We start from the raw sequence: 23,237 nt of genomic DNA on the forward strand, positions 1-23,237 counted from the left end.
CATTTCAAGAATAAACAAAAAACAAAACACCACATTTAGTTTTGGGATACTTAATTTTAAAAATCAAAGAACTGAGCTTTTTTTTTTATATATTTTATTTTTTCTTCTTTTTTTTTTTTTTTTTTTTAATAAAGGATATCTGTAGTATTGACTAACTTCAGAAACTAAGCCCAGCAGAACTGGATGAAAGATCAGCTGTTTCATCTATGTACTGAAAATTAACTGTTCACGTTGAAACAAGTGAAAATGAACCAATAAATGAAATGACTGGGTTTTGAATTAAAACTGGAATCACTTCCTATTTTGTACTTGAATATCAGAATTTCAGTAAGATGCAAGAATGAAATGCACATTGGCTTTTTTTTATGGTAAATCTGAAGTCACCTCAAGTTTCCTGTGGCTGGTGGGGAGGATATATTGCATGCGCTTCCGTGCAGATTTGTTGTAAGAAGCGTCAGTAAGTGTTTTCCATCATTTCTGGTAGGGTCCATTGCAATTTTCTCTGTGCTGCCCTCCTCAGTCAGGTAAGCAGCAGTCAGGCACAGGGTGTAAAAACAAACCAAAGCTGGGGAGAAGTGGAGAAACCAAGAGAAAGGGCTTGGGTAGGTGTTGGGGTTTGCAGTGGGAGAATAACTACCCAGGGGAAGAAGTTCCTTTGTTTGACATATAGTTACATAGTTGCATCAACATACATAGGGCCAGGAATAACTCTTTCAGCTCTAATTTTCAGGCAACTGGTTATCTTTCTGAAGCTTGCAGTTAGTGCTCATTGTAGTAAGAGGACTTGCTCGATAAAGAACTGTATAAACATAACATAAGGCATCAAAATGGTTACTTCATTGAAAGGGGAATGAGGGGAAAAGCTGTCTGAAAAGCCAAGGCACTTAGCAGCTTAATCCTGTGTTAGAAAAACATTGAATGTGTACATGCCCTGTTATAAATTGGTAGAACAAAGGTTGCTGAGGGGCTGTCCCCCTGATCTGGAGCCAGCCTTGAGTCATAGAAATTGCTCTTATGCATGTTGGGCCAATCTATTAGGCTTACACCTGGAAACCTTATAAAATAAGTGCAATTATAATAAAAATATAAAAATATATTTGACCTGCTTCTTCTCAACTAAGCAAAAAGAGCTTTGGCTTTTTTATGTGAACTTAAGCATCCCCTACAGTAACATTTGCAACCGAGACAGAGCTCTACTGTGCTAATTGGAAAGAATTGCAGAAAACACACCTGACCGGGAAAGATAATGAAATGGGTTTGCTAATCCTGTTATTCCAGATGAGTGGAATCCACTATGTAAAATAGAACTGAACTTTCCTTAACAATATGAGTTCAACAGCATAAAAGAAGTCTATTTTTTTTTTCCTCCTTAGTACAGCATTATAAGCCATTTAGAAAGACCCTGGCTTGGGCAACTAGAGTTTCTGTTATAGTAACTATCCTAAATGCCAAATTAAAGGCTGTACCGTGCTTGTTAATAAAGAAAGCCTTTCTAGTAGCTCAAGTAATGTTACCGTGTTTATTAGCTTAGTGAAATGTGTAGGCAGAAAGGGATCTTTACCATCTTGCTGCAACCTTTGTTCTGTGAGTGAGAGCAGATGAAAGCTTCCAGAAGAAATACAGAATTATTTAACAATCACAGAATTCCTAAATGAGAGAGAGAGAGAAGTGGTACAGGATGTGAGGGAAAGAGTTGAGTCCATAGTCATTCTCGTCGAAACGCCATGGATGTTTTTAGCCATGCTAAGAGCTGTAAAGCCTTGTGAACCTTTCTGTTTCTAGGGAGAGCGGCACTTAGTCACTATTTACTGTCTTTTGCAGGCTCCGACACAGATCAGCAACAGAAGACTGGTTAGTCTATTATTTTATGATGATGGTAGAGACTGCACTGGCTTGCTCGAGCTTGTCTTTGGAGTAATTAGTTAATTTTTCTCAGGCACAGCACAATTGTGTGCAGCTGGAAGTGGAATCAGCATGTTTGTATAATTCTCTCTGTGTTTGGTCTCAGTGACAGATACAAACATGTAAAGGACTGAGGTTTTGTCCCTATCAAATCAGGTTCATAACATACAGATGGAGAAGGTAATTCAACTCCTGGCCTCTGCTGTCTTCTGAAGCTGTGATTCTTTAGTGGCAAAAATCTGTGAGGAACTTGCAGAAAAGGATAAAATTCAGTGACAATAAGTGACAATTCACTGTTAAGTGATGAGCCTATAATAAACTGGAGTTGGTACAGTTCTGGCACTGGAAGTGACCTTGTACTTTGCTTTTGTTCTTGGTATCCAATGTAAGACAAGTGGACGTTTTTTTCCCTATGGAGTCTGGGATGCAGGGTCTCAAAAACAGAGTCATTGATATCAACGGCTGCTTTAAACGGTTGCTTTGGAAAATGTGATTTTAGGTTGGAATTTGTAACATGGCAACAGCTGAGCAAAACTCTGATTTCAAATCTCTTTTACACTTTCTTGCGTTGTAAAGTAGAATAGCTATCCTTGCATTTAGCCTAGTATTTACAAAGATACGGCACTCTGTCTGTCCTTGTATGTCCGGCATTTGTGAAGAGGTCCTGAGTCTGAAGGCTGTTGAATAAATCTTTTCAAAATAAACAGGCCATTTGCCTGACTCTGATTACTGGTTAAAAATAACAGTATTCTGACAGGTGGTTCCAGCCCAGTCCTTCCTGGGTAGGACTTGGTGACAACTGGCTTGGTCTAATAATATTTGCAATATTGATGCAGCAAAAACACAGCAAAATAATCACAAGAACATACAAGCTGGTCTGTTAAATGGGACTCAGAGAGGCTGGACGGCAGCTGGTCCCTTATCATTGAGAGAGAACAGGTTCGCATCCCTTTTCCTCTTGCCCTCTGAACAGGGAACATGGCAACACAATTCTCTGGCTGCTCCAAGCCCAGTTTTCCCAGTAGACTCCACCAGAAAGCTGTCTCAAGAGGGCAGAAATAGGGAATACAGTCTTTATTCCCTGCTGGCTACAAAGGAGGGTCAATTTTGCACTGAGGAAATGTGCTGCATTTTTTTTCCCCCCTAAATGCAAGGCCAGCAGTTTTATTCCTTTCATGTACTCCTGTTGAGAGAGCACTTTTCCGAAAAATTGCTGGCCCACTGCAGCTTACCACCATCCCCATCAGCTGGATGGTACCTTCCCAGGCTCAAATGGCCTATAACATTGGACACAAACTATCGTTGTTTTTAAAGTATGGGAGCTAAATTCCTCCTGTCCTAGGTGCTGCTAAGATACCAGCTCCTAAGGGAGCATGAAGGTGGTGCTCGTAACCTAGGAGAAATAGCCATTAAGCTTCGTTTGGTTAAACAACTACTAAATGAGTCTTGAGCTCTTCAGCATTCATCTTCGGGTTCCCATGCTACAGAGATGGACTTTTTCATCATGAGTTGTGAGAACAAAAAGAAGTTCAAAGTGCATTCCTTTACAGTGTGCTCATTATTGCGTTTAATTTCTAGCCCCTTCATGACCTCATTTTTGCTTATATGCCTTTCCTATTCTAGACCGTGGAACCAAAATCTGTATGGTCAGGGGAAAAAACATCCAGCCTGACTGCAAGTTAGTCGAATGCCTTGTGAGTCTGGCTCACAAGGCATTGTTTGGCTGCAATGTTATACGTTTTCCCTGGTTCTATTAGATCCTAACCAAAGCCAGGATCTAAGCAGACTGGGAGGACACAATGTTGCAGAGAGTTACGTTACATATTCTGAATGGCTGAGGCTCAATTACCTTCTTTATCTACGAGTCTGACCGTGGGAGGGAAGAGCAGAGGTTTAGTTTCTGATACCTTATGTGGGAATCTGTAAAACAGTGACAATTTATAAATGCCCTTGTGCAGTGGTTGTGTTTATGATACTAAGGTAGGATACCTTGCATTTTCCTTTTTCTAATGATCAAAAAATGATGTGATTTGTCTGAAACAGCATTTTGTGGAGATGCCACGATCTTGCCTGGAATGCGAGTGACTTAAATATTTGAAATTAGTCCTACACAGTGAGTTTCTTAACCAGAACCTCAAAATGCTTGTTGAGTTATGCTAGCAGAGGACAATGAGAAAAGAAGGCATTTAGACTGAATTTTTTAAAAGCTACAAGGCTGAAGAAAATAATGAGCAGGATTACTGCTACATTATAAAATATCGTTTATGTGCCCATTGGTAGCATAGGATGGTAGTGGTCCAATACAGCCCCTTGCCTTTTTTTCAGAACTTAGTGACCTCTTTAGCCACTTAAAGGAATGGTGCAGTTAAGGAAATGAACCTTTGAAAGAGAATAGAGCTCTTTTCTTATAAAAGTAACTGTTAAATCTTTTCCCCAAAATACTGAAATATACCCACTTCATGTTCCCACAATAAAATCTGGGTAAGAGAAAGGGTTTTTTGTTTGTTTGTTTTTGTTTTTTAAGCCAATTCACTAATTATAGATATTTGTACAAAGATTTTGGAGGGTGTCATGAGTTTTGTAGGTGCTGCCAGCAGCTTCACTGATCTCAAGTCAGTGAGATTTAACGTGGTATTTAGAACCTACTCTGCTATATTGTACGTGAAGTCAGTACGCTGGCACAATCCATCTTGTATCCTCCAGATAATGTTACTGTGAGGACCCAACCACTCAGTCAGGTTATCATTTATAATAAGTTTTGTATTCAAGACACATTGCCATGCGCAAGACAGAGATATCTTATCTGTGAGTTGCAACAGACATCCATTTCTCTTTAGCTATGTTTTGAATATTAGTAGTTGTTGGAGAGGGTCAAGCCTAGGAGGATCTTCTCTTTTGCTTGTGGTTGGACTCAACATGATGGCTGTTTTTAAGTCCCTTTGAAGACTTTGTCTAGCAATGAATCTAGTGATGTTGGGTCTGTGAAGAGGCAGTTGTAAATTGGAACCATTTTGTAGGTCACTCTTTTACTTGTTTTTTGTAATAGTTCCAATCTCTGGGTTGGCACACTTGAAAGTTCAGGTCTAGGCATGCTCAGAGCTGTCTGACTGTACAGGCAGTCCAAAACTTCTGGGTAATTGAGCTACCTGCTTGGCATATAAAACTGCCTCTCTGCTTGTAGAAATCTCAGGGTTTGATGGGGGTGGACCTAGGAACTGGGAGATGCAGAGTTTGCTTTTGAAATGCTGCTGGTTATGCACAAAGCACTGTTCTTCATAACATTTTTCATGAGACTTAATGTGAAGTTCAAGTACTGTGGGAAATACACTTTTATAGAAGCCCTGCAATCTTTGTATAAAACTTTAAAATTATTTATTTATTTTTTAAACCGGTGTGATGTAAGCGGGATACCAAACACTCCCTCTAGTGGCTGATATGTCTGTAAATGGTTTTTTTTTTTTTTTTTTTCAGTTTCTTGGGTTAGTTTTAACAGAAGAGTAGCATGTCAGGACTGCTTGACTGCTAAATGACATTCAATTGCAGACTGGCTATTCATGAGAGAAGAGGCTAATGGCTGGCTTGTACACTTCTTGAGCGCTATGATAGTCAATAGCATGGAAAATACTGGGCTGTAAAGTTGAGAGGGATTTGAGTTACCTCGGTGATTGCTGTTAATTCAAGAGCTGCTTTCCACACCCCCCCCCAATCAAGCAGTTGCTGTCATTAGTACATTTTCAAATTTTAAAGAAAACTGAGAGCTTCAATTGTATTTTTCAGGCCCTACCGAGGAGTGGTAGCCTGATAAAGTGGCAGAGGTACTAGCCATTGCATGAATCACTTTTAAGATTACAGTTTTTTGCAAAGCATTATCTAATTCTGAAGTCATCTTAATCTAGTTATAAAAGAAACTATCAGTTACTACCAATTTGTTTTAGAAGAGTGAAAACACTTTTCCAGGGTAGGGGAAGAGAAAGTCAGCCAAAAAATACACTTGCCTGGCCAGCTGCAGTTATCTGACCAGTTTCAGACAACGTGTATGTTGTTTGCTCTAAAGAGAGTATAAGACAGGCCCCTGGTGTTACAAGTTGAAATGCTAATGATGGGCACAGGGTTTCATCAGCCATGGTAAGCAATATCTTTATGGTGACTGCAACTTGTAGCAGGAGTGCTGGCGTTTTGCTTTGGGAATTCTCAAAATAGGTCAGCTTGTCACAGAGCTGGGATGCAGTGACCTTTGGTGGACCGGAAGATAGGTATCATCTATTGGGTTTAGTCTGTAAAGATATTAAAAGCACATGCTGGTGCCTGGGTATGTGTTTTGTTCTGGTGCCTACTAATATTACAGTTAGCAGCAAAAGCTCTTATTTCTTAATGTACTTGTATGAGTATTCTCATTTATCAATGGGATTACTCGTGATTAAAACTAAGCATGCATTTAATTCCTTGTAGGGCTAGGATTTCAGATTAATTTGACAGCAAGAGAAAGGAAATGAGAGATATTTTCATGCTGTACTTTATATTTTATTGTTTTAAATAGGTATTTGAATGTGGTTATAGCCACCCTTCTAGATGTCTGATCTCTGGGGGATTTCCTGCAGCAAACAAGAAGAGCAGAAGCTGTAATAATACCAACTTCTTACATTGCGTTTGTCCTTAGTAGGTCAGAGGGTGCTTTGTAGAAGAGATTCCCCTCCTTTGGAATTGGGAGGACTGATAGGGAAGGGGATGCAATTTGCTTGCTTTATATCAACCAGCAAAATTCTGGGAGAAACTAAAAATACAGCCTGGAAATACAGCTTTCCTGCATCTCCCCAGCCCGGTTCTGCATTTGTTATGCCCTCTGAAGAAGAGTGCTTATAGGAAGAACAGTAACTTGAGGGGTAGATGCAGTACTTGAAAATATATTTCAGAGCATTTTTTCTACTGTGGTTTATCATCATTTGGTTGTTTTGCAGCAAAGGCTTGAAAGCCACTCCTGGCGTTGAAGTTAACCTGCAGAGCACTCCTGTATCTGTCAAGTGAGATGGAGGCTGTGCCTCACAGAGACTCTTACCTCAGTAGGTGAGACAGTGAAAACAAAACGAGCAGCACAGAAAGGGAACGGAGTGCACTGAGGTTACCTGGCATTTCCCATGTCACTGCCCTGTCAGCTACACCTCTTGTGATTAGCTGTGAATAAAGCTTCCCTGCAAAATGCAGGTGGGGATGCGTAGTCTTCCAATTATTATTTTTTTTTTAATTTTTATTTTTTTGGTAGAACCTGGAAAACTCTCAATTTTTGGAAATGTAAGAGTCAGCACAGAACAGTCTTTGTAAGAAAGAGGTATTTAAGCAGAGTCTCAGCAGTTAGTGTTCAACTGCTTAGCTGTGTGAAGACTTTGGCTTTATTGTTGTTCAGGGAAGCTGGGGACACAGATGGATTTAATGCCTACATGGGTGGGTGTTAAGCAGACAATTGTTGGAAGATGCATTTTGGGGGAAGGGCGAGCAGTCACTGGTGTTTCACGTTTTTTGTTTTTTTTTTTTTTTTTTTTTCTTTTCCTTTGAGTTAGGATTAACTCAGGGCTATTTTCTCCTGCCTGTGTTCTGGCACAGAATTTTAGCAATAATATTGTTTGATCCAATGGAAAAACAGGATCTGTCAATTGCTGATAGCTCCATACCACAGCTCATTCTCCTGAATGTTCATCTAAAAATGGACTTCACTCCAAATAAATTGGCAGTTATCTCTGAAAATATTCTTCTCCTCTTATTCTACCACCATGCACAAATTCACTTTCAAAAATTGTTATAGCACATTAAAGCCCCCAAAGAAACTTTTGGGACTGTGGCTCTCTTTCCGTTACTCATCTACTAATCAGCCACAGTCCTTTGGTTAAGTAATAGCTGTGATGAGGCTGCAGTTATGTGGAATTGTTTATTTACCCACCAGAAGTTTCACAAGACTCTAACTCACTCCAGAGGATTTCCTGGAAACTCAGCATTGTAAGGTGGTGGTGTTTTTTTTGGCTTATTTGTATAAAATAAAAACTGGAGCCCTTCATGTGTTCCTCTTAATATTTTTTGTGTGTACCTAAAGATGAGCTCAGGTCTTTCCTGGGTAGCTTCAGCACTGGCAGTATAGGTATATCCAAAAGGAGTTTGTTGCCTGTAGAAAACAGCTGCACTATGCAAAGCACTTACCCACAGCCCACCATTGACACTGGCCATACAGAGCACCACTCTGCCCATCCTCTGCCCCCCCAGTTGAAATAGTATCATTTATCCCAGGGCAAGGTTACAAACAAACTGGGCCAGACTGAGAACGACTCTAGTTTCTCTGTGCATCTCTGTTTCTGGGACTCCATCTCAGAAGTATTATTTGCTCTTCTGACCAGTGACCAAATCTGAACCATAAAGGGTGACTACAGATGGAAGAAGGGCAATCGGACAAAATGATTATTCATGCTCACACATGCACGTCACAGCACTTGTGATTTAGTCTTCCACTGGGTGGAATATGAAATGTATTAGAGACAGCTTATTCCAATGTGTTGCACAGTTATTATGAGTTTTGTGAAATGGTTTTGCTGCCAGTATGGGGTTGCAGGATGTGGAGAGCAGCCCCACCATGACGTGAGTCAGGACAGCTGTGGACTCAGGAGTTGGCAGTTAGCTAGCAGAAGTATGTTTTAATAACATTTTCCTTTCTACTCAGGTATTAATTCTGGAGACAGTATATCAGTTACAAGTGCAGTCACTTATTATTAACCGTCGCTGCATTTAGTAAAGTAAAGGTGTTTGGCACCTGTAACACAGTGCCTGGCCAGATCTCAATGGGAATACATCAACCTCAACCTTGGCACCTAGCTGGAAAACCAGATTTTAATCAGAAAGCCTGGGCAAACAAGCCGACATAAATGTAACATGATACGGGTGTGTTATTCAAATGACATTTAAAAGCCAGGAAGGAAAGCCTATCCTGGCTGTTTGCAGGGTGCAGTGGTGCCAGTCAGGATGAAGGATTGTCTTCTGATGGCAGCCCGCTGTGAGAGTTGGCATCCCAAAGCTGTAACTCTCCCACCAGACACGGTGCCTGCCAAGAAACTGCGGCCTAGGCTGTGATAGCCGGAGATAGGGATGTTAGAGATGGAGATGGAGGCAACTGGGGAGGGTTGGCTGTTCCCAGCTGCTCAAGGACAGCGTAGGTGGTTGGTCTAAGACTGTAAGGTCTAAAATTTTCCCTCTGAAACATGCGGACTGTAAATGGGCTTGGCAGGTTTAAGAGATAATTTCTTCATGGCTCTCATTTCACATTCATTTCATTCTAGAGGGAAGTAACGAAGTGACAGAGTGTTGGGTGTTGCCTTTTTGACGGTCTCTTTTTTCCAGCAGGACTTTAGGTTAAAGCTAAGGCAGAGCAAAACCACAGACTTGTACTCTCGCACATCGGTATTCAAACAATTGCTTTCTTCATCTCCATTCTGCTTTTATTTCAAGTTCTGCCTTTAGTTAGGATTGATGAGGCCAGTGTTGGGACTACTTCAGGGCTACTTCTAACTTCTACATACTCTGTATGTGCTGGAGTATTCCTTAAGCACATGCAAAAGTTAAAGTGTGTAAGTAGTTCCCTCTGAAACAATGTGTATTTATGCCTTTGAATAATCTGCTAGATTGGAGTATTTGTGCAGCTCTTCCCTTTTCTAAAGAACACCAAAAAAAGTCACACTGTTCAGCTTCTGCTTTCTCTGCTCCAGGCAGAGGCGTCTTGCTGTGAGCAGACAATATGAGAGTAAGACATGGTGGTACAGGCAGTAACATGTACCAACATCCCAAGTACAGCATCTGCCAGGGCTGGCAGATACCGTCGGGGTATTTGAAATAAGAGATGTAGGGCTGGAAGTGTCCTCAGCGTTTCAACTTACCCATTTTACAGTGACTGCTTCTGTCTGTTCAGGGTTCCTTTAAAAACCTCTATTGAGGAAAGTACCACAACCCTTGTCTCAAGGCTCTGCTGCTGTAACAGCAAAAACATACGCTGCAATGTCTAATCACACGTCTGGTGCAAAGGAAGCTCCGGAGAACTTCCTCAGTCCAGCCTGGGTTATGTTAGGGGAAAATATTGGTCTGGATCTGAAAGCCTGGGAGGGACGGACCTGGTGCAGCTTTGTGTCATCAGGTCCAACCAGTAGTGGGGATGAAAATGTATTCCCAGTCAGCACACAACATAGAGCACACGTATATATCACAAATACACACATATGTGGCTGTCTCCCCAGTTGCTGGCATCTGGGCATGTGAATTTCCCCTTCCCCTTTTGCTCTTATCAGTGGTGGGAGCTGGCTGCAAAGTCACTGGTGATTGTATTCTGTGTTTGTAATTGGTAGGAGGGATGTGACAACTTGTCAGTGCTCTGGCTCTAGAGAGTTAAAGATGTAATGTAAGCAAATATATGACCACCTATAGAAGGAGACACTGGATAGGGTGAAAATTCCCAAGTAACTGTGGAAATCAAATGGTTCAACCATTGACTATACAAAATTGAACTAACCTTGACAGCAGCATTTTCAGATCAAGTACTTATGTGTGAGGTTTCTGCTTCTCTTAAGATATATGTGGCAATAGTGTGGTAGTCGTTTGAAATGGCACACTTAAAAAGATCAGACTGGAATTGTTCCAGGAAAGCCTCCCACATCAATATTAAGGTAATGCTAGTACTGCAGGTGACACTGATGGCAAAATGTTTTGATTTCTGATGTGAGTCACTCATTCATACCTGTTGGAACCGCTGGAAGAATGTGTGAGGCTTTACTGAAATACTCGATATGTCATGGTACCTGTCCCCATCCTGTAATGTTTAGGCATGGCATGAAAAATATTTCATAAATATGGAGATAATTCTTAAGTTCTGGCTGTTATCTTGGCTCTGCACTGGCTTTGCATAGCCTTAGTGATGTTGCTCAGCATGGAGGTAAGGTCTCACTTCCCTGAAGCTTACTTCTTTGTGAGCATTAACATGTTGTTTGAGATATAAGGGCTGAAGTCCTGCTGTGATTGCACAGGGGAGGAACTTGCTCTGTGACTGATCCCTTCGGGCAAACTCCATTGCCTGTTTTGCTCCTGAAAATTCCTGTTTTACTGCTAAGTTTTCCAAGAATACTTAGGTATAGGGCATATTTTGCTACAGAGCTGTCTAGATCTATGCAACGGAGCAAGCAGCGCAAGCACAGAAAGCTCCACAGAGAGCAGGGTGGTGATGGGCTGACGATTTACGTGTGGCATAAATGAGCCTCTTCAGCTAGATGCTTTTCTTGGCTCAACTTCTGCGTCACGCAGGGTTCCTGGACCAGCCTGGACCCTTTGTGGGGGCTGGTGGGGCAGCCTGTGACCAGGCCGAGGTGGCTGCTGCTGGGTGGTGAGGGGCATTCTTCAATCACAAGCAGTGAGCATGAAGAACATCCCTTCCTAATCTTCTCACCAGCCCCTTTGCTTTCATACAGCCAGTTAGGAGGAGCAAGGGTGGAGAAAAATGCTTTTGGATGCTGGCTGATATACTGTTACATTGCTTTTTGGACATTTTTTTCCAAGCCTACAGGAGCCAAGGTTCAGCAGCCTAAAAATCTTTTTGTCAGAGCTTTAACTGAGGTCACGGGTTTTAAGAAGGTGTGGAAGGCAGGCACAGCACTTTGTGACTTGGGTTTCCCCTTTAATCATTTTTGTAACTGAAAGATAACTGTAGCTGTTATCCTAGGGTTAATGTTTGAAATAAGGAGTAAATTTTCATTTATTCACCTGGACTCTTAGATAAATATTCTTTATTTTATCTTCTGGTTCCTGACAGTTCCCCAAAACATCTAATTTACCGCCCTCACTGAGCAGTTTCACCATTTGTTGTGCAAGCAAACGGAGGGTAATAAAAAGCCGCAGCAGGGATGCAGACATGGTGATTTTTTCTCAGCTGCATACATAAGCAAAGCTCTGCAACGCACATTTAGGCGCTGTCTCTTCCCGTGTGAATGCTGTATTAACCTGCAAAACCTTGACGAGCCCCCGACCTGTGTGACTGGTTGCTGTGGCAACAGGTTGCATAGTAACAGTTTTTGTTCCTGGGTTGAAATCATTTTCTCTTAAATTTGACTTTTTGGGAGGTCAGAAGTTAGGCAATGGATGAAAGTAGAAAACCTTTTCAAAGGAGAAGCAGAAAACGTTGATGGTCTGCAAAGCGTTCTTTGTTCGTGGCAGCGGCAGAAAATAGCCAGCCCCACGACCTGCTGCACTTGGGTGAAGCATCTCAGCAGAAAAAAAAATAAAAACACAGCAATTCTTGGTAACAAGATGGCTGTAGGAGCTTCAGGGGGATCCATCTGCTGTGCGATTCATGCACCCAGTCCTGCTCAGGGTGGTAGGCAAATATTAACAGCTTAAGACTCCAGTAACCTTGAAATTTGTGAACTTAAAATAAGTCCCTGATTAGCTGTTCTCCAGCTGGACTGTTTCTAAGCCTCTGTTGTCTGGGTCCTGACCTACACTGGAGCCCTTTATGAATCAAAATTTTAAGGAATTACAACCACACGCTTCTGAAAAGCGGTTTTTGTCCTTTTGGTGGATCTGCTTGATGAGATCCTGTGGGAGACCGCCCTGGAGGGCTGCGAGGCCCAGTGTGCTGAGAGCAAAGCCAAGTGTGGCTCAGCACTGGCATGGATCAGCTCCTGACTGACCTCAGACACAAAACCAAAGGGTGTGGAGGCAGAAGCTGGGAGGGAGTACCTAGGGGGGACACTGAGACAGTGCCTAGGCTTGCAGGGACAAAGCTGGGAAAGGCCAAGCTCAGCTGGAGCTGAAGCTAGCAAGAGGAAGGGCTTCTATGGGTACATGGGCAACCAAAACAAATGAGGGTCTGCTGCTCCAGTGCACCACAGGGAAAGGAAAATTGAAGGTGCTCAGTGCCTGTTTTGCTTTGGCTTTCACTAGTAAGGTCTGTCCTCAGGCCTCCCAGGTTTCTGAGTCTACTAAGAGAGCCTGTGGGAATGTAGCGTTACCCACAGCAGAGACAAGCAGGGATGTGGCTCTTCAGGTAATTGGTACGCCTGTCATAAGTACCAGATGTCCCTGGAAGGCCACTTGGCATTCAGGGGAGGTTCCTGGTGGCTGGAAAAGGGCAAGTATTGCCCTCGTCTTCAAGGAGGGAAGGGGAGTGTCCTGGGAACTGCAGGCTGGGAAGGCAATGCAGCAAATCCACCTGGATTTGCAGAAGGCAAATTGTGCCTGATCAACCCAGTTGCCTCCCATGATGAGAAAGACTGGTGCTGTTGACAAGAAGAAAACAGTGAATGGTTTTAGGCTTGGCTAGTGAGGCCTTTGGTGCGTGGTCTCCTGTAGCCTTACGACCCGTTTGGTGATACGTGAACTAAGTGAGGTATAAGATGGCTGGAAAACTGGCTTAAACATTTATAAGTCCTGAAACAAGGTTCAAGCAACAGCCATCAAATTTGTACAGGCAGTTAGTGGCATCCCACAAAGATTGATATAATAGCTAAAATTGTTAATCGTTGTTACTAAACCCCTGGATGATGGAATGCAGTTCAGCTTCAGCAAAGATGTGGAAAAAATAAATAAATAAATGAGGGGAGTGGTCAAAACACCAGAGGACAGAGCTGCTAGTTAGAGCGGCCTGGGCATGCTGGAGAAATGGCAGACAGAAACATCATGAAGTTGAGTAAAAGCAAACGCAGAGGTTCTCCATGTTTGGGCTAGAATAACCCCGTGCACCAGTTCAGGCTGGGGACTGTGTGGCTGCAGTGCCAGAAAGTGCCTTGCAGATGGTGGTGGGCAAGCTGAGTCTGTCTGTAGTGCACTGTAGAGGAGCCGGAGCCACGTGTTTCTGGGAGATGAGCAGTAAAATGGCAGAAGGCAACACAGGAAACTGTTGAGTAGATATTAGGAAGTTTTTGCTGTGAGGGTTGTCAAACACTGCAGGAGGGGCCCTGGGAAGCTGCTGGATTTCAGTCCCTGGGTTTGATCAAAACTCAGTGTGGCCCAGATGCAGCTGGAGGGGGTTGAGTCAGGCGACCTCCAGGGGCTCCTCCTAGCTGAGATCATCCTGCAAGTCAGAGCTGAATGGGTTGAAGATACAAGTGGACGTAGCTGAGAAGCCAGCACAGAGTTCTGTGTGTGTATGTGGAACTGAAAATGTGTTATGGGGTTATGCTATCCTGCTGCCCTCCATTTCTCTCTCTCTCAACCCTGTGCATCTCTCTTTCCTCTTGCATTTTATAAATGCAGTCATTTTATATGTCAAATATTTGGTAAAAACATGCCACTCTAATCCTCCTGGAGAGCTCTTCTTTGTATTAAACATGTCATTTGTACACTTCTGGCACATATAAAGAAAGGAGAGTTCAGCAGTGACAGGAATATATATATATGGAGGCAGAAGCTTAAAGAAAACCACAATCCAGACATGACATGTGATTGGATAGGGGCTTTCTTTGAGTTATTTATTTCTTTTGTACCAGTTGATGTAGGTTCTTCACAGCTGTCAATGTGTAGCAGTGTCAGAACAGTCACTCAGGGCTGTGCTGCCGCACTGTGACCCATCAGACAAGGGGCACAGGGAGGAGTGGAGTTGTCTGTTTAAGTCTCAAAAGAGTTTGAGCAGTGAAACAGCAAAAGGTAACATGGGAAACTGATGAGTAGATATTAGAAGTTTTTGCTGTGAGGGAAAGAATTTGGTGTTGGGGCTATAATATACTAGCTGTTAAACATGAGTCTCAAGACGAGCTATATGACGTGCTGAACCATTAGACCAAATTTTGATGGGATATGGGTGAACTCAGTAGCCTATTCATCACAGGTAGTGGAAATGATTGAAAGTGAAGGGGTTGGCAGCAGCACAAAGAACACCGAAAGAGAAGAAACAGAGTACGAAGGGAAGCTGTGGTAGGATGGAGCTAACAAAAAATGCAGAGAAGCTGACTTGGCTTGGTTTTAGGCTGTTCTCCTGTAAATCTTAAAATTACTTTGCAAAGCATTGCTAGTCCTTGGGGTGGTGGGAAAGTGCTTATTTGAGGTCTGAAAGATTACACCGGTTGCCTACTGCTTCATCATATCAATGCAAATCAGAAAACAGACAGGAGAGTTTATTACCAGTGGCCTGGCCATGAATGTGCTGGCTGGCTCATCCACCCTGTGATGCAACTGCAGCAGGGTTGTGCATTTGGGAGAGGTAAATCTTCAGGACATGCCTGCTTGTCAGTAAAGAGATCATAGAGCTTTCTTCATGCATGGAAATGTCAAGCAAGCATCTTGACCAAATTATCAGATGGTTGGTTCCATCTTGACACTGTATGATGTGCCAGCGGTTACTCTGAGTGGGGGAAAAGATGTTTTTTGCTTCCTGTCTTAAAATATTTTGGCTGTGCTGCTGTGCACTGTTAATGGCCCTATGGCAGCCTGGAGCAGGCTGTGTTGCAGACGATCAGGAAGTCATCAGGCTCTATATAAAACTCTGCTGGGTTTGCAGAACCTTTTGGCTACTTTCCAGCATGGAAGCTATGTTATAAATAGAAAAATGTCTCACTTTTGAAGTCTGCCTTCCACCCATGGAAAGGAAGGACTTTGTGCCGGGGCTGTGATACACTAGCTGTTAAATACAGGTCTCAGGACCGGTCTTACGACATGCTGAACCACTTGACCACATTTCAATGGGATTTGAGTGAGCTCAGTAACCTATAGCATCACATCTCTTTTAGCTACTTGCTGACATCTGAATAAGGTTTGGCTGTATGAAAGCGGAGTTAAAGGATAATCCATCCTCCCAAGTCCCCTTCCAGCTGCTCCTCTCCCTGGTAAAAGACTTTTTTTTTTTTTTTTGTCAGATTAACAAAATGTTTGGGACTGTGGTGGTTGGAGTTGGAATTGCTGGCTTAGCACGGATCCGAGACTTGATGAATCCGATGCCTTCCAGCCCTTCTGAGCATCTGAAACTCCTTGGATTTGTATCCAGGTTAGAAATTTCCTCTTAGGATGCGTAATATGTATATTGTAATGTTTTCTGCTGGTGCATGTGCCTTTCCATATGGAGGACTAATTTGATGGAGACAGGGAATGAATAGTGGAAGTTTTCTATTTCTCTTACAGTGAGGGCTGTCTGCAAAGGGAAAGTTTATGCAAATATGTCTGTCATTCTGAGTGGCAGCTAGGAAATGAGTACAGAAAGCTTTGCAAGAGAGACCAAATAGGCTACCTTAGAGAGATACCTTGCAGAAATGACTCTGAAATAAAAACTGAGACTTTCTTGCTGCAGCATCTATGTGATAAAAAGAAGTGCAGTTCTGTCTGGCTGAAATTTTCTGTAGGTTCAGGGTGTACAGACTTAAAATATTCAAACTGGTGTCTGTATACAGCTATAGAAATGTTTAAAAAACATAAGAAGGTTTACGAAGTTTTAAAATGTTTTAAAAATAAAAAGTTTCCTAAAAAATATTTATTGCAAAGTTTCTCATGCTGCAACTTCATCTTTTTTTTTTTTTAAAAAAAAAACATACTGTAACTGTAGAAGTCTTTAAAGAAAATACTGTAATTTAGTATTTACAGTAAGGTTGCCTGTCAGAGAGCAATGTTGTTTTTTTTTTTTCTCTTGATAGCTTGGAGCAATAGAAATTTAATGGGACTGATATGCATATATCTCCCTCTGAGGTATTTCTGCCAGACCATCTGCCCCATAACACCAAAGCATAAAGGTTTTAAATAGTTAAGTGGTACATGTATAGATCTTAGACTGTGTATGTATTTTTTCCAGCTATATTTAAATCATGCAGTCAGAGTTGTTTGAGACTGAAAGAACCCATTAGGTCATCCAATTTATCTTCCTGCCAGATACTCCCTTGGTTCCCTGATGCCTGTGCTAGTGCTACAGCCAGCCTTGAACAACATTAAAGATAGGGTTTCCACTACTGTTGAGAAACAGTGCTGTCAAAATACACAGTTCACAGGCGGCTTGCGTGGATATACTGCCTTGCTCTTTGCACTCCAATCGAATGCAGACATTGCCTGTCTTTCTTCTCAAGTCCTGCTTGTGGCATGCCCTCATCCCCTCTGTCATAACACTATCAAGCTGTCTGCTCCAGTCTTTGTTAATGCAAAGGGCAGGTGTGTGTTTCATTTTCAGGTGGAGATGCGTGTTGGGCCAAGAGAACCTTCCCTTTAGCACTGGCACGATGTGTGTGTTGCAGATCATGAGCCATCACAGCCAAGCATCTGCTTTGTCACTCTGCTGCTTCTCTGTGCTGGTTGTCATTGCATGTGGCACTGCCAACTCAGGTGCTTTTGTCCATGTTGTGCAATTCACTGGGGAGAAGTTCTCCTACAGGTGCACTGTCCTCTTTCAAGTTACTGTTTTAAAAACTGCTCTTTTATTACAATGCTTCTAAAAAAACCACTTTGCTCTTCAACAACTGGATGGTTTCTGTTCTGATGCTACCACCTACCCCCTGACCCATCTGTTTGTTCTTTTGTGTGCTTCACTTCTGACTGTAAGTGCTTTGCTCTTTCTGGATCACAAGCTTCCTTTGTTCTGCTTTGGTTTAGCTCAGTAGAACAGAGGTCCATGGCAACAATTTCCAAGTGCTGCTTCACAACATGCAGTTGGGAAGAATGGACTGAAATAGTTATGCTCTGGTTTTATTTATGCTAAATGCACAGGAGAAGTTTTGGCAGTATTAATGAAGCCAAGCAGATTAGCCTGGAAGATGCTCTGAGAAGCAGGGAGATCCATGCAGCCTTCATCAGTACAGAAAACAGAAGCCATGAAGAAACCATCAGGTATTTTGAGTTGCTTTTCCTGCTGCTTTCCCTTGTCCCCACCTTTCACGTTAACTTAGAAGCATAAAGGAGCTGTGTAATGCTGTTGCAGGAAAGGATGTGGATACCTGAGGAGAGACTGGCAGACTAGAAGCCTGAAGTAAATGACGGTGACTTCCCTAGAGTAACACATAAGCCCTGGAATAGAGTCAGATTTAAGATGCATTAGTTTCCCAAGTAATTCCAGTCACATTCCTATGGGCTTGTGTTTGATGCATAGGTAGCTTAAAACAAGATTCACAGCCTTTCCTCACAGATTAGGTAGTGGAAGGGCACTCCAATAGCCCCTCCAGGCACTCAAATATCTGGGAGTTTAAGTTGCAGTGCTTAATGCTTCAGCATTTTAGCAATTTGCTGTAGGTGAGTGAGGGAATTCTGTGGAAAAAGCAGAACTGAACTCCAACTCTCCTGGTGTTTAAGCCACCACACTGTCCTTGCCAGGAGAGTTGTGATTTATTTCTGTCACTGTGTGTTGTGCCGACTGTGGGAATGAGAAGCAGCTAGCACAGTGGAGAGAAATGATTACGATACTGTACTTTTTAAAGACTGATCTTGTATCCCTTTCAGAATGTTTTTAGAAGCTGGGAAACACGTCCTCGTTGAGTACCCCATGGCTTTGTCTGCAAAGGCGGCCCATGAACTCTGGGAGATGGCTGAGCAGAAAGGTAATGGCATTTGATCCCAAGGCTGTAAACAGCATTACCTGCAGGGTAGCACCAATGGCATCAAACCCAAAGGCAGGACTTTCCAGTCTGCTATTACTCATGATATGCAAAGGAGTATGCCTATCTCAGAGATGTGTCAATCTAGGATTTAAGGCATGTGCCAATGGGGAAATAAATACAGAAATGTCAAGGCTAGGAGTAAAGTATGTCTACCCTCACTGAGGGTCTCAGCTTCTGGCACTAATAATGTTGTTAAAGAAAAGTTCTGTCACAGTGATAGTAAAGCACTTAATGAACGTAGCCATTGAACTCAGCACCTCCCTGTCCTTTCTCTCCCTGTAAATAAAGCTGGAAACAGCTCCCCTATCTTCTAGTGTTTGTGACATGCTGGTTGCACACAGATGCTTATGTTATTGTGGCCCAGCAAGGCATCCCTGTTTGAAAGAAAGCTTATCCCCAAGCAAGATCTTTTTAATTGTGGAGAGCATATGGTCCCATCTCTGCAGTACCAAGGATGAGAAGCTGGCAGTTTGGCTGAGGCCAGTAAGTGGGGATGTATGGGACTGCAAGAAAATGAACAGTGCTGGACAGGAGCAGAGTGCAAATCATTTGGACAAGCTGCACTATTTATACCGCTGCTTCTTAAAAATTTCCTTTGTGACTTTTGTCCTAAAACACCGGAGGTATAGGATTTCTGCTTTGCTCTTTCCCTGCACCAACACCACTTACTGCCTTGTTGCCAGCCAAATGGCTTTCCATTGAGCAGAATTTATGCCTCTTCTCTTGAAGCAGAAGCAGCAACTGTCAGCAACCTAAATTGACTCTTCTGGAAACCTTCCAGAAAAACACAGCGTGAATGAGGACCAGATTCAATGCATATTGGATATCCTTTATTCCAGCGTAATCCAATTAATTGCAATGGAGGAGGTGCTCCTTAGCATATTGTTACAATCTGGATCTAAGTATTGTGCAATGGATTTTTTTTTCATCTTTTTTCCTACTACTCTGGGAAGAAAAATGCAGAACAGGGAGGCATGAGGGGAAAGAGGCCAAGAATTCATTCATCTTTTACTTTGAATACTAATGTTTCAGCTTTAGTTGGGTATATGGTTTCATTTCAGTGAAAACCATGAACTCATGCCTTAGCACAGAGACTGCGTTTGCTTTTCCTGCTAACATCATTTTGCCAGCCATATATGTGAGCATTTTTAAGTGAACTCGCACTGGTGGATGGTGAAGCCTTTACTGCTTAGATGCGCCTTTGATTCACACAGAAAGCTCTTATTTAATCTGACCTGATTTTTTCCTTTTTTTTTTTGATGGTAGATAAAGTTCTTCATGTGGAGCACATTGAACTTCTGACTGAAGAGTACAAGCAGCTGAAAAAGGAAGTGGCTGGGAAAGACCTAGTGAAAGGAACCTTGCATTTCACAGGTCAGTAGCTGAGGAGACTGAGGTTCAACAACACTTGTCTGCTTGCTCCGTGGGGATGCCAGCCCTTCCAGGCTTTTTGCAGACCTTTTAGATAACAGTCCATCTATAAACTGACTAGACGCATAAGTATTGGTTCTATATGTTGCCATGAAATTATGGAACTGTCTGGAAAACACCTTTGCATTAACAAGTGTCATCAATGAGCTGTATGCTAACCTATCTGCTATGACAGATGAAGAAAACACACCTGTACCTTGTATGGTGGAGGGAGTATTTCTAAACCTCTCCTGTGCTTTGGTGGTGGTGACCAGTTCCTTCATTCTAATACCCATATGAGATCTGAGGAAGTGTCCCAATTTCCAATGGGGACATTTAGTCTTTCACAATCATGTTTTGCCTCAGAAGAAATGGGAGAGGTTTTTGAGCATTTTTTTTTCTCCCTGCTCTGTTGCCTTGTGAATCCACAGACACCCTCCTGCCCTCAGTATGTCCTGAGGAGCTTGTTGTATATGTTCTTTGTGCAGCCGTCTGTCATAGCTTGCCAATTGGATCCATTTGAAGGTTGACCGTGTTTGTTGACTGCCTGCTCAGTCCATCCACTGATGGCCTTCCTACACCCTGGTCTCTAAACCTGCAACACAGTAGTTTCTTCAGCCTTTCCTATGCAGAGTGCATTATTCTTTTCCATTTCTTAAGCCTTTCTATTGCTGTTGTAACAGGTAGTGTCCTTGATGAAAAGAAAGCAGGATTCCCAGCTTTCAGTGGAATTGCCCGATTGACTTGGCTGATTGACCTCTTTGGAGACCTCACTGTTACTTCTGCCACCAGAGAAGAGCAGAAGGATAAGAATTATTCCAGAATGACCGTTCATTTTCAGACAGCAAACAAGAAGTGAGTAATGACCATGGCAGCAGGTGAGCCAGCCTGTTCAGGTGTCATCTGCAGGAGTTCGGCATCATTTTTTTCCACTTGTGGAAGTAAAGTAGGTTAATACTAGCATGAGGTTATACACAAGACATTAAAGTGTTTCCTTTAGGTAGACAAGTGTTTCCTCATGGTAGAAAAGAGCCACCTCCAAACAGTGTCCGTGGAAGAGCACAAGAAGGTTTTTAAAGGTTCTGATGTCTGAATGTAGGAATGTGCCCATAATATATTTCACCAGAAAAGGTGTTCAGAGGCAGGATGTTTTTTGTTTTACATCAGACATTCTTGTATGTTGAAAGCTAACCCTTTTTGAAAGGTTGAAAGCATGTGACTGAACATACAGTGCACTAGTCATAATACTTATAGCACTATAATGCTTACACTGTTATGTAGCACTAGCTGAAAGTTAAGAGAATATGACACATTTGGGGCAGAACTGTAATGAACTACAGAAAGTCTAGAATATGTTTGCTCTTGACTAATGCCTAATCTGTAGTCCTGAAGATTCCTTGATTTTTCCTGAGCAGGGCATCACTCTGTTTCCCATATCTTGTCTTTTTGCTTTTGTTGCGCTTGTCTGTCAGACTGTGAGAACATGAATCCAGCAGCCAGAATTACTTGTAATTTTGTCTAGCTGTTGCAATATGACTTTCTTAAAGAAAACTCTTTTGATTATACATTTTTAAACAATGAGTTAGATCTCCTCTTTATTATATGGTAACAATAACCTTGCTATAAACTAGTATGTTTTAATAGCCCTGCTATAAAGTATACTTTTAAATACTTTATGAGTGTGAAATAAGTTGTCAGTATTCCATTCTGTGTTTTGAGTACTCAACCTGATCCACAGTATGGTGTTGTATTTGATGGAAACTCTCCATTTTGATAATTGTGGGCCATCCTCATGGAGGTCATCTCCTTTCAGGTAAGTGGAAGTTGAAGTAGGTTGAAGCATGATACAGCTGCAACATGAGAGTTGTCTGACATTAAAAAGTATAGTGAAGCTTTTCCATACATTGTGCTCTGCCCTTATAAATATATGAGAAGACTAGGGAGAGCAGGGATGACCCCATGGAAAAATATTGTCCTTTCTCTGTTCATAATAAACTACCCCTTTTTTGTTGCACATATGTAGAACCAAACACAAATGCAACAAATACTAACAAAAAAGATGAATGCTGACTTCTACAAGAATTTTAGATAAGTTTTTAGTTATGAAAAAATAATGAGCTGAAGAACTAGATATTTGGGGAGGAAAAAATCAGGGCTCATTTGGACTCTGTTTCACTGCAGGTCTGAGCTCCTGCAAAACCTTCTTCAGTTTATTATGGGATTAGCATCTTGTCTTAGCAATCTTTATTTCTCTTAGATTAAAAAAAAAAAAAAAAAATTCCAGTTCCTCTTAAATGTAGTTATGAGAGGACAGAACTCCATATACCAGCCCTGTTTACCCGCTTAGCAATCTGCCAGTAACAGGAGTAGCTGTAAAGCTCTGTATAGAGTGAGATTTTGAACTAATTCCAGCAGGTGGAACTAGTGTGTGGCTTAAACATTTCCCTGGCTGGCCTGGCTCCTAGGTAGTCCTCAGCTGCCATGTCGATATTTGCTGGGCACAGAACCGTTTTTGGATTTTTCCTGCTCTACACAGCTAACAGCTATCCTCTTTTCTTAGCCCACTGCCACCTATGCATTTGGGCCAAGAAGTGTTTTTGCCGCCTTTAGTGTTTTAATGACCTCCGGGACAGTCAGTTTTATGCCTCTGGGATAATTTACGCCGGCTGGAAAGTTACATAGCATTCCTGTGTGCTGTTCGGCCACTAGGCCATATTTCCTGCTGACCTTCCCCCATTGACGTCAGTGGAGTTAGAGCAGTAGGGAATTTGGCCCACTCTATCAAATGAAGTCATAGCCCAGCAGTAATGATGGCACTGTCAGAGCTCTCGTGTGCTCAAGTTGTATTTTGATAATGGATGGGAATGGTCTGCACCTTTCCTTAGTGCTAGCCCACCCATTTTTTGATAGTCATGAATGCACTAACCTTGAGAAATCAGGTTAACTCAGCCTACTTTCTGCCTTGGAAAATCCAGCAGGTGCAGAGCGCGGCAGCCTGCATTCTGCTTGTTAAGCAGGGATTTGTGCAAAGGCTACGGTCTGACCCCGCTGCAGAGCCTGCACTGGCTGCTGATCTGTCTCAGGGTGGATTTCGGAGGTGTGTGTTAATTTCCAGAGCCCAGCTATCTGAGAGATGACCTCTGCCTCTGTTGTGTTTCCAAGGCAGTTGAGCAGACAGCCTCTCTGTGATAAAATGTTGAGCAATCCAGGAAAAGACAAACCTCTGCTGACAGCACGGCTGCAGTTCTTGTCCTGGTATTACGAAGCCTGGATTCAGTAAATGTCAAAAATGGATTTTTTAGTGCAAGCTGGAGAGATAATGATCTGGGCAACGTCTGTTCTGATGTTAGCTAGTGCTAG

The 23,237-nt window shown here is 42.3% G+C and overlaps 1 protein-coding gene across 4 annotated transcripts in view; it reads left to right on the plus strand.

Annotated features, from left to right (window-relative positions):
* BLVRA (biliverdin reductase A) overlaps positions 1-23,237 on the plus strand; it is a 44,748-nt gene that overhangs the window by 15,992 nt on the left and 5,519 nt on the right. For 3 of the 4 annotated variants that reach the window (XM_072033087.1, XM_072033088.1, NM_001310378.1), the window contains 5 exon segments: positions 15,759-15,886; positions 17,584-17,703; positions 18,310-18,407; positions 19,734-19,841; positions 20,561-20,732. In XM_072033087.1, the coding sequence (XP_071889188.1) occupies positions 15,768-15,886; positions 17,584-17,703; positions 18,310-18,407; positions 19,734-19,841; positions 20,561-20,732 (617 nt within the window). In that variant the 5' untranslated portion in view covers positions 15,759-15,767. 4 annotated transcript variants of the gene reach the window in all.

Source organism: Anas platyrhynchos, chromosome 2 (genome assembly GCF_047663525.1).
Source record: "Anas platyrhynchos isolate ZD024472 breed Pekin duck chromosome 2, IASCAAS_PekinDuck_T2T, whole genome shotgun sequence".
Classification (NCBI taxonomy): domain Eukaryota; kingdom Metazoa; phylum Chordata; class Aves; order Anseriformes; family Anatidae; genus Anas; species Anas platyrhynchos.